Source organism: Choristoneura fumiferana, chromosome 19 (genome assembly GCF_025370935.1).
Source record: "Choristoneura fumiferana chromosome 19, NRCan_CFum_1, whole genome shotgun sequence".
In the NCBI taxonomy this organism is placed as follows: Eukaryota; Metazoa; Arthropoda; class Insecta; order Lepidoptera; family Tortricidae; genus Choristoneura; species Choristoneura fumiferana.
In genome coordinates, this window is record NC_133490.1 from 9,015,677 (window position 1) to 9,029,016 (window position 13,340).

Consider the following 13,340-nt stretch of genomic DNA (forward strand, 5'->3'; position numbering starts at 1 on the left):
GGTCGTCAGTTGAAAGTCAGCCCACCGCATTATGTATTGTGCTGTACTTTAAATTGTTTTGAGCTAATTACAGAAGATAGTCAGAAGTAAGTAAGTCAGAAGATAGTGCTTAAAATAAAATGTGCAATTTGTTAACATTGCCTTTTAATTTCCGCAGTATCAAAATGAAACCTACTTGAACTTGTTTCATGTTACAACGCATTAAATAAACCATCATACTTTTATTGCTCAGCAAGTGCCTGAAATAGGTATTCTATTGTATTCCAAGGTACCAAATTTAACGTCTCAACTGAAATGACGATGAAAAATTTCCCACTAACAATGTAGTAAAAATTAATACCATCGCCCGCATGCAGGCCGCGTCGCAACGCAAACACCCATTTCACAGAAATCCCTCGAAATTAAAACTAAAACGCGCGACCCGAATTCAAATGAACGCACACTATAAAAACAACCAATGAACGTGCCGTATTTAAATTTGAAACTATAAAAGCAGGTATCGCCGACCCTCGGTAAGAAGTTTAAAAATATAGAAATAGTTATAGGACGCGCGGGGTGAGGGCGCCACCCGTTGCGAAGGAGGTGGGAGCAGGAAGTGGGGTTGAAGTAGCGGGGTGTTTCTGCGGGCGGGGTGTCTCCTAAAAACGGTTAAGTAGCTCCCCCTTCCCTCTATAACTATTTTATGCGGTCCCCTTAGAAAGACAGCAGAGATGGGGCGCGATTCGCTATAGGCGCAGCTAGGCGGGGGAAGTGAAATTTTAATATGTCTAGTCTGTTAAGAATTCATGGTGGATTTATAATTAAATGTCTAATTAGGGGTATTGCGATGTTCTCGTGCGTGCGTGCATATGAATTTTAACTTTTTAGGATGTTGTTATGAGATCGTAAGTAATTGGCTATTTAATGCTGTTCACATTGTTTTATAAAATATATAACCGAATAGAATATGAGTCTAGTATGTTTGAATAAACTTTGACTAGATACGTTTAATTAGGTACATACATAAGCTGGAGGTTTCGACATTATAATAATTTATTTGACTCGTAGGCTTCTGATATTAAGTTTGATAAAGAGAATTATCTAAGATACTCGTAAAATTTTGACTTGATTCACATTTTATAATAAAAAAAAACAAAGAAAAACACTTCTCGGAGAGTTACAATAAATAAAAATATTAAAAACAACTACTGACACAATTAAAAACCGCACTACACTCACAAACAATAAGAACCCTAAATTCCTTAAAAAAACAGAAAATAATTGTACTTTTACTTTTCTTAGATGGTAACTTCACCTCAGGCACGCATCGAATGATCCAGTGACGACGTTCACGCCACTAGAAAGTGACTTAGAAACCTGTTCATCATGGGAAAAAATCACAATAGCACTATCAAAGGTGGATCATTCACCTGTACTTTCTTAGAAACAAGTTCTTAAAAAACACAAAGGAAAGGGGTACGTTTTAGATAGCAAGTATCTAATTGTTGTTGAAGGCGATGTAAAGATTTCAACTGGGGTGAATTTATCATTTGAATACGGCTTAACAGTGTTTGTTTTAATAATTTTTTTACTTAACTTTTGAAAACTTTGGATAATAAGTTACTAAGCTCATCGAATAAAACTACATTTTCATGGTTCAAACGAAGATGGTTGCTATACATCTCATCTACACAGAACAAATGGTGGTCATAAAATCTTTTCAGAAATACCTAAACAATATGTTTGTTTAGTGTCTAGTATTTCGGTAACCGGTGTTTGCAAAATCGAATAATCACATTTTTTCGGAAATGAAATTTGCCGAGATCCATTTTTGGCACCCTTAATAACTATATAGCCAAATGCACCCAAGATATCTAAGCATATTCGTACATATATCTTTAAATAGTAGTATTGCTATTTTCGAATTTATCAATTTTTCAAAAAAAAAATTAATACATATATTATCTTTGTAATACAGACCAATTAATAATGGTTATATAATATAGAAATACTTAAAAAAACTAGTTTCTACGTGTATAGTAATTGAACATGTTCTGGACAGTTTTATGACAAAGAGAAGAAATTTCACACGACCAGGGAAGATCTTAAAACGGGTTACACTATCAAGTCAAGTTACCTTTACAATCACGACCTATTTTTCCTAAACTAGTCGCAATTCAATAAATATTGAACCCCATTTCCAGAACAGGTTGGTCAAGACATTTCCCAACCCGAATTCCCACACATTCTGTTACTGTTTTCAGAAACCTGTCGTACCAAGTTTATAATCGGACAAGATATCGAATTAGATTGTATTGAAATACCGGTTTTATAGACGAATGGGGCTAAAACGAGGATCTTTCAAGGAATCTTATTTTATGACGAGTCTTTCTGGAGTTTACTTCGTAAAAAACGAGTTTTGCCACAATGGTGACTTTTTAACAAAACTTTGAGAGCTTTTTGAGAACGATGATTACTAACTTAATACGAGTAGGTAGTTTGTATTAAGCAGTGTGGTTTGCTTCCGTAGCAACGACAACCCTCGTGTTTTTACCCGTCTGCCCGAAGGTGGGTTATTGTTACGATTTCTTTTCTTGGCTTTCGACGTCAGTATTGAGAGGTCCGTTTGATGTCTTGCTTGCGATAAGCTCATTTAGTTATTTAACCAATCTCAAACGTGACGCAAGTACGCCAACTAGCTTGTCACACGGCGTGAAAATAACGTGCGTGTGCGTGCGTAGGTGTGTTTGTTACTCCTTCACGAGAAAATGGCTGGACTGGCAAAATGTCGTAAGTAGATACGAGTATCAGTAGCTAGACGTCTGGAATAACACATAGGCTGTCTGTTTCATGGGATCGGGATAAAATCTAAAAACTTCAACGGCTAGGGTTAGGCATGCAGTTTAGTGTTTGTTATGCAACGTTAATTAAATCGACTATGTTATTTTTGCGAATTCCCACGGGAAATTACGGAATTTCAATTCAACTGCTAGACGTGGTCTACGCTTGCGAAGCTGCGGCTAAAGGATAATAGAATATTCTCACGGCTGAAAATAACTTTGTCTTCAAACAAAATAAGCACTTTATTCCCTCGCCAAATGTTGCCAATCCCTGCGCTGCTTAATACTCATGTAAAAAGCCAACGTCTAAGGCTGTGCGCGGGTGGGGGGAGGCGCGAGTCGTACACCTGCCGCGCGTCTGTGTGCGTGCGTCGCGGGTGTGTGCTTATATTTTCATTTCAATAGTTTTTGCTTTGCATCTGTCTGGGTGAAGCGATGCTGTGTGCGTTAATGCCGTATTGATTTAGCCGATGCTAAAAGTTGGCAAGACATTTTTGAAGCAATAAGTCGCAACGGAATGTACTACGGAACGGAAGGTACGTGGATGATTTTGTTTCCTGAATGGGGAAGCCTCTCTAAAATTTAACTTTCCTGGAAAAGGCTAGATTTGAGTAATTGAAACTTAATGCTTTTGGGAGACTATTGTAAACAATGAGTGGACGGGAAACAATTAACGGTGACTATAGACACTTGTGACACTGAAGATAGAACACCCATTTTGCCGTCGTTTAGAAACTTTTTTTTTGTTCGTTACCATGTTTATCTATTATTAAGTAAATTGTGATATAAATGTGGAGTAAATAAATATTCTTTCAACTGACACAGAACACATAGATATTAAGTAGTAAAAATAGAAATTATTGATTGACAAGCAATATAAATACTGAGTGGCAAAAAATCTGGCCGTCAAATGTATGCAGTAATACGTAATTTTGTATGGAGAGTGGGCCAAATTTTGTGCCACTGAGTATATACCTACCTATTAACAGCTATAAAAAACCGTGCAAGTGCGAGTCGGACTCGCGCACCGAGGGTTCCGTACACATTTATAGGTATGCGTGTAAACGGGAATTGTGTCTTGAAGATATTTCTCGCTTTTTCCGGGTGATTTAATACATCCGGTGTATGCAGAGCCCTACTCTTAAGCAAAATGTACGCAGTGTGGGGTCAGATTATATTGGTATCGATATTTACAGACAGACATAAAAAATCAAGATTTTCAGACTTTTCTAGTTGATTGTGGTATAATAGCTACCTTTATACCAAATTTCAAGATTCTGAGTTCACGGGAAGTACCCTGTAGGTTTTGATTCCCTTACGAGTTTCGAAAATTTGCGGAAATTTGCAGCATAAACGGCTGCATATTTTAATTGCGTTGGCTTAGAAGCTTGACTTTTTTTACAGCTCTAAGGGACAGTAAACCTCAGTATTTGATATAAATTTCAGCTTGATACCTCCACGCGTTCCCGAGAAAAAGGGTTTTGACTGACAGACAGACAGACAGACGGACAAAAAGTGATCCTATAAACCCTAACAATGTTTTAATTTATTCTACCAAACCACGTAGTCCATCTTATGTATATTTACGTCTTCAAAAGAGGCTGTTTTCTTTTTTTATGAAATAGGCGGTTAACATGATGGTAAGTAAGACCAACCATGGACATTTGCAACAGAGAACTGCCGATACGTTGCCAGTCTAGAAGGCTCTGATATTCTCATGTGCAATTAATTTATCTAAGGCTGGAAATACACATGCTTGGAGCTCGCACTTTTCGCACAAGTAGCTGGCGCGCGTACGCAAATCTTCATACAAATATCACACAAGCGTGCCAGCTACTTGCATAAAATGTGTGAGCTACAAGCATGTCTATTCCTGGCTTACCTAAGTCAATTGACAATCGTATACAGCGTACCTATATCGAAATGTCATTTGTGAAGTGAGTTACGTCTTCTTGATATGGGTCACAGGCGTTACATAAACAGAGTGCTTTGTGTTTAGCTCTCAGGTTTGAATGGCGCGATATCTCACGATATAGTCCTCTCAAGGTTACCTAGAACTTGCACTGTCGGTGTGAATCAATAAATTGGGTTAAGACAAGCATCATCGTAACATGCATGCACATACTGTACGCATTCTTCGTTTTTTGTTTAAAACTAGGTGTTTCCCGTGAATATGTCTGCGAAGAGGAATAAAATTATTCTGTGTCCTGAATTTTAGTATGATCCAGTGTAAACTTTAAGCGTTAAAGTGTACAAACAAAAAAAATCCAATTCAAATATTCATAGAATAGACGGATATTTGGAAAAAATGCAATACAAATGAAGTCGGAAAAATTTGATGAATATATATTTAAATTGTATTTTTTTTAGATGCTTGTGGAATGATTTATGTCTCCAAATTTAATATAACTCATCGTCATTAATTGTTATTTTACTATGCGCATACCTTATTACCTAGTAAAATCATTATAATAATTATTATTATCAACACTACAGGAACATTACTTTTTTTTACAAATCATCCTTATTCCACATGAATAAAAAAACAGATTTTATTCCCAACCAACACCGCAGCGGCTTATTCAGAAACAATCAAAACACGCCACAAAAAATCAAACACGCAAAGCGAATATCTTATAAACGCGCCAAGGGTTGCCGCCCCCGCTAGATTGAAAAACCGACGTCTAGAAGGACGCGGGGCGCGGGGGGCACTTATATTTTAAGATGGCTTCCGCGGGAATATCGACGCGCCGCGAGCGCCCCCTGTGGGCTGAGACGGAAGCAGGTAAAAGGTTTACAACCTCTGGCTTTTTTGCTTGAGTTTTGAAATTTTGATTTGCGTTCGAAGTTTGTATGCTTAGTGTATGTGAATTGGGTCTATAATTATCGACTGGTCGAAAATTGTTAGTCATACATAATGTAATGTTAGTCATAATGTAATATTTGTCATAATGTAATGTTTGACATAACTCTTTTTTTCTCTGAAACCATTTATTTTTCAAAATTGTTATAAAACAAACCTAACCTAAGCTGACCATTTAAAATTTTATGAAAAATGTACAGTACAATGTAGTTTCAGCGGGAAAATAAATTATGGTTACGTTTGCTTCACGGCAGGACTAGCGAGCAAGATGGTGGTAGCAATCCGGGCGGACCTTGCACAAGGTCCTACCACCTCTAAAACTCTTTGTTGTAGACATCCGTTTTAGGAATAGGAATAGAAAGGATAAATAAAGGATTAGGAATATTATCGACAGTTTTGAATCCTTAGCATAATTTTGAAAATCAAAATTGCGTTTCTATTCTTAAAGACAAAACGGTGAAACTTCGAAACCGTCTTGCAACGCACTGATTTCCAGACCGATTCAACTTGGGTATCTTCGAAAAAAGAGGCTACCTACTCATATCTCAAAGGGCCGGTAACGTATCCGTAATTCAACGTATGTTATGGGTGTTTTTCCCCCCCAACATGTAAAACTGAACAGGACAAGTGGACTGACGACATCGCGAAAGTTGCGGGCTACCGGTGGACGGAAGTGGCGAGACGTCGTTCAGTATGGCGTTCTTAGGGGAGACCTATGTTCAAAAGCGGACGTCTTCCATCTGATGTTGAATTAAAACACTCACTGATAACATTCTAAATCTTTTATTTGTTTATATAGGATGAAGTTTTGAATATGATACAGAACTAGAAAAAAAAACCGATTTATTTCAGACCGCATACAAGGTGGGCTCTGTAGCTTCCACTCTTCGTCACGAGCTTCTTTAGTTCTACAACTTTGGAAAATAACTTGTATTAGGTATAATTTTTATTATAGTTTAATTGGACAAGCCATGTATAGCCAAATCCGTAATTTTGTTACGTGACAGGCGATGTCATTTAGGCTATTGGATGCCGTACATTGAAAATACAAATTAATTTGTTTGGAATAAACATAATGATAATAGTATTTTATGCAACTGTATCGTAATAGGGGTCCTTAAAACACGAGTGTGGGTTTATGAAACGAGGTGTAGCCGAGTTTCATAATAGGGTCACATGAGTGTTTTAAGGCCTGATTACGTACAGCTGCATACAATATTTTATCTATAACCATATATAAATTCCTCTATCATAGTGTTCAAAAACCATTGAGAATGACCTGCATTAACGAGAACTAGGTAGATATGTCTGCCCCACGAGCTGCGCCCACTGCGCGCGCGACGTGCTGCTGCTGCGCCCCCCCGTGCTGTAATGACGTAATGACCATTACGATACAGCCGTGTTCATAATAGAATCCAATGTCGTAATGCTGGTCATTACCTATGGTTTACGCATTATTGAGGATTTACTATATGGGTGTAGATAAAATTACTTAATTTTTGAAAGCTGCTGAACTAAAGTAGTTCCATTTGAGTAGCAGAACCTGTGCTTAAATTTTTTGCTCCTGATACAGGGCCACCCTATAGGATAGGGGATCCTTACTAGTGTGTCAAGGTACAGTTAAAGCTAGCCCTATACTACGAAGTGCCAAATTCGAACTTCGTATCTTGCCGTCCCGCTGACGCTAATATTATTTAATACGAGAGTGAGAGGGACGGTACGATACGAACTTCGATTTCGTAGTAGCCCCACTGGACTTTAGGATGCATTAACTCATTTGCTGAAATCAGTCTAATGAAATTTAGGATGTTCATACTTTGTTGAAATTAAATTAACTAATTATGTATCAAGTTTAAAATTTCACCCTGTTTGTCTACTTTACTAATACTAAGCATATCAAATTAAAAACAAGTACTTATTACAAAATAATTCATAAAGTTAAGACTACGAAAAATAACACGTATAAAACTAAATAAGAATGTTTGTGGGTTAAGTACATAAAGAGTTATTGTATTCTAAGGATGATACAGATCCATATCAATATTGATAACTAATGAGAGTAGTCTCTCAATACCCGTGTTGCGGGTGTCTGTCAAAGAAATCATAGCAAAATTGATTAAGACAAGGTCCCATTCCAGTACTCGATTCAGTTTCCTCGTCTGTACCTATTTATACTGTCTGTACGTATCAAGACTTGACACCCTTCCCTGGTTTCTTCTTCTGAACTTGGTTCAAAGTTCTTTTGCAAAGCGTATTCAGATTATAATCTAAAATGTCGTCTATCAAAGACATTTCCCTACTGCTAATCGGTAAAGGATTTCCTTCCAAACACACGTTCACTAACCCCTTAGGTACCTTATCCAAGTTCTGGTACTTGAGAACCTCATACATTTTCTTAACGCTGGAGTAAGATAGGTTATTGTATGCTAAATTTAGGTAGCACAGCGTACTGTTACCCTTACAGAACACCAAGTTATCTCTAGCCACAATATTATCAGGAGAATGAGGGTCAGTAAAAAGCCCAAGTGATTCCATGGCCATAGTTTCAGCTTTTTCTGAGAACAAAGAATCCAAGTCGCCAATACTTTGGCTTTTTATCGATCCTTCCCTATCTCTATCGGAACCCTTTACTTTCTTACCAATAGTAACAGTTGTTTTCCTTTTCTTTGCCGATTTCCTATCGGAATCTAGATCGGATTTTAACTCTGTTAACATCTCTGCAATTAATTGATTTTTAGCTTTAAGATAATCAAGGTTTCTTTGCCTCGCTGCAAATACTTCCTCATGACTTAGAGGATATTCTAAACAGCTGTTCAATATGGCATCCGCACCTTCGTCTGTAATCATATTATCCGCTAGATTCAAATAAGCAAGCTTAATGTTGGCTCTCAATGCCATTCCGATGCTCCTTGCTCCAACATCACTAATTCTATTAGTGGATAAGTTTAAAGCAAGAAGCTTAGAACCTGGTAGAGGATGAGCTAACCTTGAAGCTATCATGTCAACCACGACATCGCCCATTTGGCATCTAGACAAGGAGAGATTTACCAAGGAACTCTTGCTCTCCAGTAGAATGTAATAATTGCCTTCTTCTACAAAGCAGCCATCAAGACACATGTCAGTGATTTTTGATATTGGTAGGATCTTGCATAGCTCATACATGATGAAGGCGTCCAATCCCGTGCTGATTGTGACACTGGTGAGGTAGACGTGGAATGGAAGGACTAAGCCAATTATCTTTATGAGTTCGCGTGGAATTTTTCTGTTCTTATCCAACTGGAGACCAACTAAGTTGTCGCTGTGATCATAGATTAAGGCCAAGTGGATGATGTTTTGGTCCTCTTCACTCACGGTGCTAGCGTGGTCTGATCCAAGAGTAGGGTTAGACGGTGATAAGACTTGGTGCTGGCTTTTGGGTGGCTTGCTGCGTTCTGAGGCGAGAGCACTGGTGAAGTCTTCTGAATAGAAATAAGATAATAAATAAAGATAATTAATTTAATGATGTTACAGGCATGTGGAAGTCAAAAGGGAAGACTATAGCCCAGGAGTGGGTCACACTGACGCCACAAGCTAAACAAAAAATAGACATGTACAAAGACAGAGTAAATCAAGAGCATGTATTAACTGTCGCTTAGATGTTCATCAAAGGCTGTAACGGAAAATGAATAAGTAGAGTGCTCCTATGAGCACTCAGACATATAGTGGGTATCGCAGACCAATGCCGAGTCGGAGAGGGCGAGATGATCTGGACGCGGAACTATTAGAATGGCCGAATATAGCTCTGGATCCCTGTCTGGATCTGGAGGTCAAGAAGAGATGCCTTTTCCCAGCAATGGCAGACAGTAATAAAATAAAATAGCTGACAAATCTGTAGTGGGAATAGCGGAATAGTTAATATGGCGCCTTGTCACTGATAATTACTCTGCGTGATCCTCTCGATCTGCATTTCGATATTAAGCTGCAGCTCCTTGCTAACCCATGGCAGGAACAGCTCCAAGTCGCTCGGGTCGGGCTTGATGTCTTCCTCCGATCTTGACATTCGATCCTGTGAACATGAACAAAATTATTACTTACAATTCATCATCATCATCATCGTCTACTGCTAGTGTTGATGTGTTACTCACCAGGCTTAGCATGTCAAGCCCTCACAGTTTGAGTGGAGGAGGCATGTGCGCTGCAGTGGCACAGGCCGAGATGATGATGAGTTATCAGGGCGTTTTCAAAAAAATGTACCCTTTCTTTTTTTTAAATTTTGGAAAAATATTGTTTTCCCCATTTTTTCATACAAAATTTTATGAGTCTGAAAGAAAAGAGTATGAAATAAACGGCGCAAAACTGTCATTTTTTTGGGAACATTTTTTTAAACTATCGGAATCGATTGTGCCCTTGATTCTGAGTAGGAAAAACAATATTTTTTCCAAAATTAAAAAAAGAAAGGGTACACTTTTTTTTGAAAACTCTTATCTAGTGGTTTACGGTAGATATGCCTTGTTTGTTTGTTTGTTTATACTCTCATTGTACAAAAAGGTTACACAATAATCCTTGTCTGTCAATCAGTCACGTTTTTCACGATATTTTTATATAACTGATAGACAACTGATTTAATTCAATCGACACAATTATAAAAAAACGGAAGGACTAACCTCACCATATCAGTCGTTGGACATGGCCTCGCCATCAACCAATTGTTTTGCTCTGAGGATGAAATCTCGTTGAGTTCGAAACGCGTCAGTGTAGTGTGTATGTGGTGGTGCTAGTTGGATTTGTGTGTGTGTTCTTACAGTATGGAGGTGGAGGAGCTGCATTACCACACATTTAGTTGCATAGAAGTAGCTATCATAAGGTCGCGGGTGAGCAAAGTAATTGTTATAGAAATAACAATTACTTTACTAGCTTTGTAACTAATATTAGATAGTTAGGTACTTACCTGAATTGATCTGCCTACCTAGTTATTAATATCTTATTAAAAATTGTATGAAAATTATTGTATATCGGTAGAAAACGATTTCCATGATATTATGTCACTGTCAAAATCTTTCTGTCTGTATGCATTCATAAATAACCAAGTCTTCTAGAGGATGAGACAAAAAAGTTTTGTTTAAATAATTTCTAAATTGAAAATACAAACTGAAATATAGATGCACAGAAAAAACAGAAAAATAAGACCATCACTGGGAATCGAACCCAGGTCCTCGGTAATCCGTACCGCGTGCTATACCGCTACACCACTGATGGTCAACGGTACCGACACGAATTTCCCCTATGCACCTCATATCTCAGCTTGTTTGTTTCTTACTTAGTCACTTAAGCAGCGACGCTAGCGACATCTATGCCGTAGCCCTCATCGAGAAACTTTTTTTTCGGCACTCCATTGGAACTAACCGCTCACCCGGACAAGAGATATCGTTACTAAGCAATCAAAATATTAGCAATAAAAATTTGGAATTGAAATAAAAAATACAAAAAGATTCCAAAAAACCAATCTTAAATAATTTCTCTCTTTCGGCTTGTAGGGCGGCCATTGTTGGACGCAGGTCTCCCCCATAGACCTCCAGTTGCCTCGGTTGGTAGCGGCCTGCTCCACCGTGGATGGGTACATGGTGGATGGCTTTAACTAGATCATCCGTCCATCTTGTTGTTGGTCCTACTCGTACGACGCTGCGCCTGCCGATCCGCGGTCTCTGTTCGAACATTTTTCGGCCCCAATAATTACTAGAGAGAGAGAGAGAGAGAGAGAGAGAGGAGAGAGAGGAGAGAGGGAGAGGGGAGAGAGAGAGAGAGGGGGGAGAGAGAGAGAGAGGGGGAGAGGGGGGAGAGAGAGAGAGGGAGAGGGGGAGAGAGAGAGAGGGGGAGAGAGAGAGAGAGGGAGAGGAGAGAGAGAGAGGAGAGGGGAGAGAGAGAGAGAGAGAGGGGGGAGAGAGAGAGGGGGAGAGGGAGAGAGGGAAACATTTATCTACACATATTCAATAGACATAAAAATATATTAGATGGAAAGAATAAAAAATTAACATCGAATAGTATAAAGTGGGCCCCACTCAGCATAATGTTACGGCAAGCCGCAAAGCTGTTTTTCAGTGGGACTCATTTACAAACTAAGCATAAGTATAAAAAACATGCAACACACTGTGACGACACGAACTCCAGCGAAAAGAAGTAGGTACGCAAAGAAACTTTCAATCCGGACCGGAAGGATGTCTGGCAACACTCGATCAGTTTAACCTCAACAAGTCAGGCCATGATTTTATTTGGCTATTGTAGTAATATTGACAATTAGAGGGATTAATAAAAAACCATGTACCATTTGTTCAAGCCAAATTCTTCACGCAAGTAAAACCGCCGCCCAAACCTACCTTGTTAATAACGTACGGGTATATAAAGTATCAAATTCTCTATAGAGACAGCGTAAGACGCGAACTAATGTGGCAGTGTGTATAATTATGTAAATAAGTAAGCGGCGTCCCCCTCCCCCCCGCGAAAGTACCCACGATATTATAACTTCGAGGACGGGCTAGCGAGTACGGAGAACGACTTCTTATAATATAAGATAAATTATATTTACTGTATCTTTTTTATTAAATTTTAAACCCCCGACGCAAAAAGAGGGGTGTTATAAGTTTGACCGCTATGTGTGTCTGTCTGTGGTATCGTAGCTCTTAAACGGGTGGACCGATTTGAATGCGGTTTGTTTATTTGAAAGCAGGTTTTCTAGCGATGGTTCTTAGACATGTTGTGTCAAAATCGGTTCTTCCGTTTTAGAGATATAGAACTATGAAGTGACAAAGTCGGGGGTTTTCCAACTTTTTGTTGGTAAGATTATGTTTTATCAATTCTTTTCATATAACCTTAAGGTATGCGTCCACTGATGCGCATCGTACGCTTCAGACGTATCGAATTTGTTGCTTTGTATAGAAATGTGCGATCCGTACAGTGCGGATCAGAGGACGCACTTGTATGACTCTCTATACAAAGAATACCTACTAAGCACAATCCGTTTGATGCGGATCAGTGAACGCTTACCTTTGCTAGCCATTACATCGCGATTTTGCTCGCGGGAACCATGGTTTCCCAATCCCATTGTCTGTTACCTTTTCACGTCGATTTAGTTCGACTGCCTTAATCAACGGTATTTAGTTCTCCGTTAGACTCCAGTTTATTGTAAGATTTGATGTTTAACTAGTTATATTATGACTAAAAAGCTAAATTGAGGCTAAAATGAAGCATCCCTCATTCAACTAAATCAGTAGGGCTACTACAACTAATCAGTTCATCATAATGAACAGGGCTAATACGAAATTCGAAAATCGAAGTTCGTATGGTAGCGTCCCTCTCACTCTGGTATAAAAAAATATTAGCGTCAGCGGGACGGTACGATAAGAACTTCGATTTTAGAATTTCGTATTAGCCCTGTTCATTATGTTGAACTGATTTAGTTGAGTGAGGGACGCTTCATTTTAGCTTAGACAAGCTCTAACAATATTATCATCATCATCCCAGCCTATGTAACATCACATTGTTGGACACAGGCCTCCTCCCAGAATGAGAGGGCTCAGGCCGTAGTTCCCACACACGCCCAACGCGGATTGGGATCAACATCACACGACTATAATTATAATATCGTTGAATTGAAATGAATTTTAATTCCAAAAGCCACCTCCCCC

The 13,340-nt window shown here is 38.7% G+C and overlaps 1 protein-coding gene across 4 annotated transcripts; it reads right to left on the reverse strand.

Moving 5' to 3' along the window:
* Positions 1–6,446: 6,446 nt before the first annotated feature.
* LOC141438717 (uncharacterized) lies at positions 6,447–10,697 on the reverse strand. 4 transcript variants are annotated; one of them, XM_074102642.1, is made up of 4 exons: positions 10,610–10,689; positions 10,326–10,377; positions 9,604–9,727; positions 6,447–9,140 (listed from the first exon to the last, which is right to left on the reverse strand). In XM_074102642.1, the coding sequence occupies exons 3-4, from the start codon at positions 9,719–9,721 to the stop codon at positions 7,870–7,872; spliced, it is 1,389 nt and encodes a 462-aa protein (XP_073958743.1). In that variant the 5' UTR covers positions 9,722–9,727; positions 10,326–10,377; positions 10,610–10,689; the 3' UTR covers positions 6,447–7,869. The 4 variants fall into 4 exon arrangements, with proteins under 4 accessions (XP_073958743.1, XP_073958742.1, XP_073958741.1 ...); XM_074102641.1 differs by lacking the exon at positions 10,326–10,377 and having other exon boundaries at positions 10,610–10,697; XM_074102640.1 differs by lacking the exons at positions 10,326–10,377; positions 10,610–10,689 and adding an exon at positions 9,807–9,862 and having other exon boundaries at positions 6,447–9,137.
* Positions 10,698–13,340: the final 2,643 nt, after the last annotated feature.